We start from the raw sequence: 2,190 nt of genomic DNA, 5'->3' as shown, positions 1-2,190 counted from the left end.
GTATATCCCTATTATGATTTCTGATATTTTCCGTATTCTTTTTTTCCGATTCTGGTGAACAGATATCGATAGGAAAATCCTTCCATCCATAACGTATATAAATAAAAATTCCGGAAATTTTAAAATGATCGTTATATCAATTACGACGAACCTGAGGCTCGGCCGTTTGACAGATCACGCTTGCGACCGTGTTCGTGTGTCCAACCAGCGTGTGTACATTCGCTTTCGTCCTCATGTCCCAAACCCTACCCGTGGAATCTCTGCCGGCTGTGACCAGCACGTCGATGCTTGGATGCAGGGCCATTGAGTAAACAGCCGACAAGTGGCCGTGGTAATGTCTTATCACCTTGAAACGAGTAACGAAACGGGTTTCGATTAATATAAAATAATAATAAAAGCTTCCGTGTCCCTTACTTTGTTGTATTCAAGGTCCCAGCACTTGACCTGCCTGTCCTCACCGCAGGAGAACAGATACGGATGTCTCTGGGAAAACGCGAGCCCCCTCACGCTGCTTATATGCCCGGTCAACGACACCTTCAACTTCCCGCTAGCCAGATCCCATATCTAAAATCCGAATTGAAATCGTTAGCCAATTCGTTAAGGAATTTTTATTCAACACGTTAAGCGCAAGTGTCAGTCATTGGTGACTGACAGTATGCTTCTCATTCAAGCCGCCCATTTATAGAAATTGAGCGTATCATTAATTACCTTGATGACTCTGTCTGCGGACCCGGTCGCGAACCACTCGTTTCCAGGCTCAACCGCGCAGCACCTGACCCACCCTAAATGCCCACTGATCACCCTGTACAGCTTCCAAGGAGCGTGCCACTTCGGTTTAGCCATCGAAGGTGTTTTTTTCTGTTGAGCAATCATCGCGTTGCCCCCGGGAATCGAATTCGGTTGGTTGCTACTCGTCAGGCTTCCTTGCGCAGGATTGTAAGGCACAACCGAGCTGCCGCTACCTCTAAACGATTCGTCTGAAATTTTTAATGAATCGAAAGGCATTCAATAGAAGTTCAATGGAAGTAAAGCAAACTTTATGGAATGATTACCGCCTGGCAGTGGAGGGTTGTTGTTCTCGTTCTCACTTCCAGGTTTTTGAAGGCTACTTTTAACTCTCTCTAATACAGGTCCATATGAGTCCTTTGCTTTCACAGATTTCTTCATCTTTTGTCTGTGAAAGGATAAAATGAGATAAAAATGTTGCTTCTTCTTTTAGATTTGTGTAACTATGCTTACAAGTCTGAATTGACAGGTGGCAGACTGCCTTGGTTCAATAGGAACATGTCGTGTGTCCTTTTTAGAGAGCGGAACACCAGTGTGTGCACTGAATGCCTTTGGACGTCCTAAATAATACAGGAACGTGTCATGTTAGTAATGTTAAATTCAAAATAAGATCAATCGGTAGTAATTAAAGTCCAAAATATTACAACGATATCGGATTGGCAATAATTTTGATTTTACCAAATAATGAAATTAGTTTGTTGCCAACTCGAGTTACCGAAACCGTACGAAACAACGATGTAGATTAACATCTTCCGAGATGAATTTTTTCGAGTGAAAATTTTTAGATTAGACTTATTTCTCATTATTATGAAACGTAATTATTTCTCGCTTGGTATAATTATTTTCAGCAGAACTGAACGTACATGTATGAAATAATTGTACTCGAAGAGGTTAACATTCGTGAAACACTATTATTCTTACCATTGTCATTTCTTTGCTGCATGAACTTCGATATAAATTAAACTCAACGCTCGATGTACATGCTTTAATTACACTCCATTTTTTATTTGGTCGATCACTATTTACAAACACGATTCTCTAAACCTGTTGTTTACAATAGGTTATTGTCATCGTCGACATCGACTCAACAACGCAACGCAACCATAGAGTTAGTATAGATAGAGTACGCAAGACATAGGCCCGTCCGTACATGGACCTAAAGGCAGTGATGTAAGATTTGCGGAATTTCGATCGCCGCGCGTACGGTGAGGAAAAGTGGAACTAAAAGTCTTGATGTAAGATTTTGCGGATTTTTCCGCCCATAGCGTAGACCCAGTCTAGCATGCTGTTATGTCTTAGCTTTAAAGTTTGAACCTAGCCGCGCGCGTAATTTGAACGACGTACCACTACACGCGTAATTTTTCCGTATACGTGTATCAGGTAGACGGCAAGACCCAAACTGCA

The 2,190-nt window shown here is 41.8% G+C and overlaps 1 protein-coding gene across 1 annotated transcript in view; it reads right to left on the bottom strand.

The window, feature by feature from the left end:
* Tango4 (transport and golgi organization 4) overlaps positions 1-1,898 on the bottom strand; it is a 4,095-nt gene extending 2,197 nt beyond the window's left edge. Inside the window, exons 1-6 of the mRNA XM_018030174.2 lie at positions 1,708-1,898; positions 1,240-1,346; positions 1,053-1,174; positions 709-977; positions 415-564; positions 152-346 (exon numbers count right to left, since the gene is read on the bottom strand). Coding sequence (XP_017885663.1) covers positions 152-346; positions 415-564; positions 709-977; positions 1,053-1,174; positions 1,240-1,346; positions 1,708-1,716 — 852 coding nt within the window. The 5' untranslated portion in view covers positions 1,717-1,898. The remainder of the gene's footprint in view (positions 1-151; positions 347-414; positions 565-708; positions 978-1,052; positions 1,175-1,239; positions 1,347-1,707) is intronic.
* Positions 1,899-2,190: the final 292 nt, after the last annotated feature.

Source organism: Ceratina calcarata, unplaced genomic scaffold, assembly GCF_001652005.2.
Source record: "Ceratina calcarata isolate Rehan_Ccalc_2016 unplaced genomic scaffold, ASM165200v1 scaffold517.2, whole genome shotgun sequence".
Classification (NCBI taxonomy): Eukaryota; Metazoa; Arthropoda; class Insecta; order Hymenoptera; family Apidae; genus Ceratina; species Ceratina calcarata.
The sequence above is the reverse complement of the archived record's forward strand: the minus strand, read 5'-3'. Positions and strand labels throughout refer to the sequence as shown.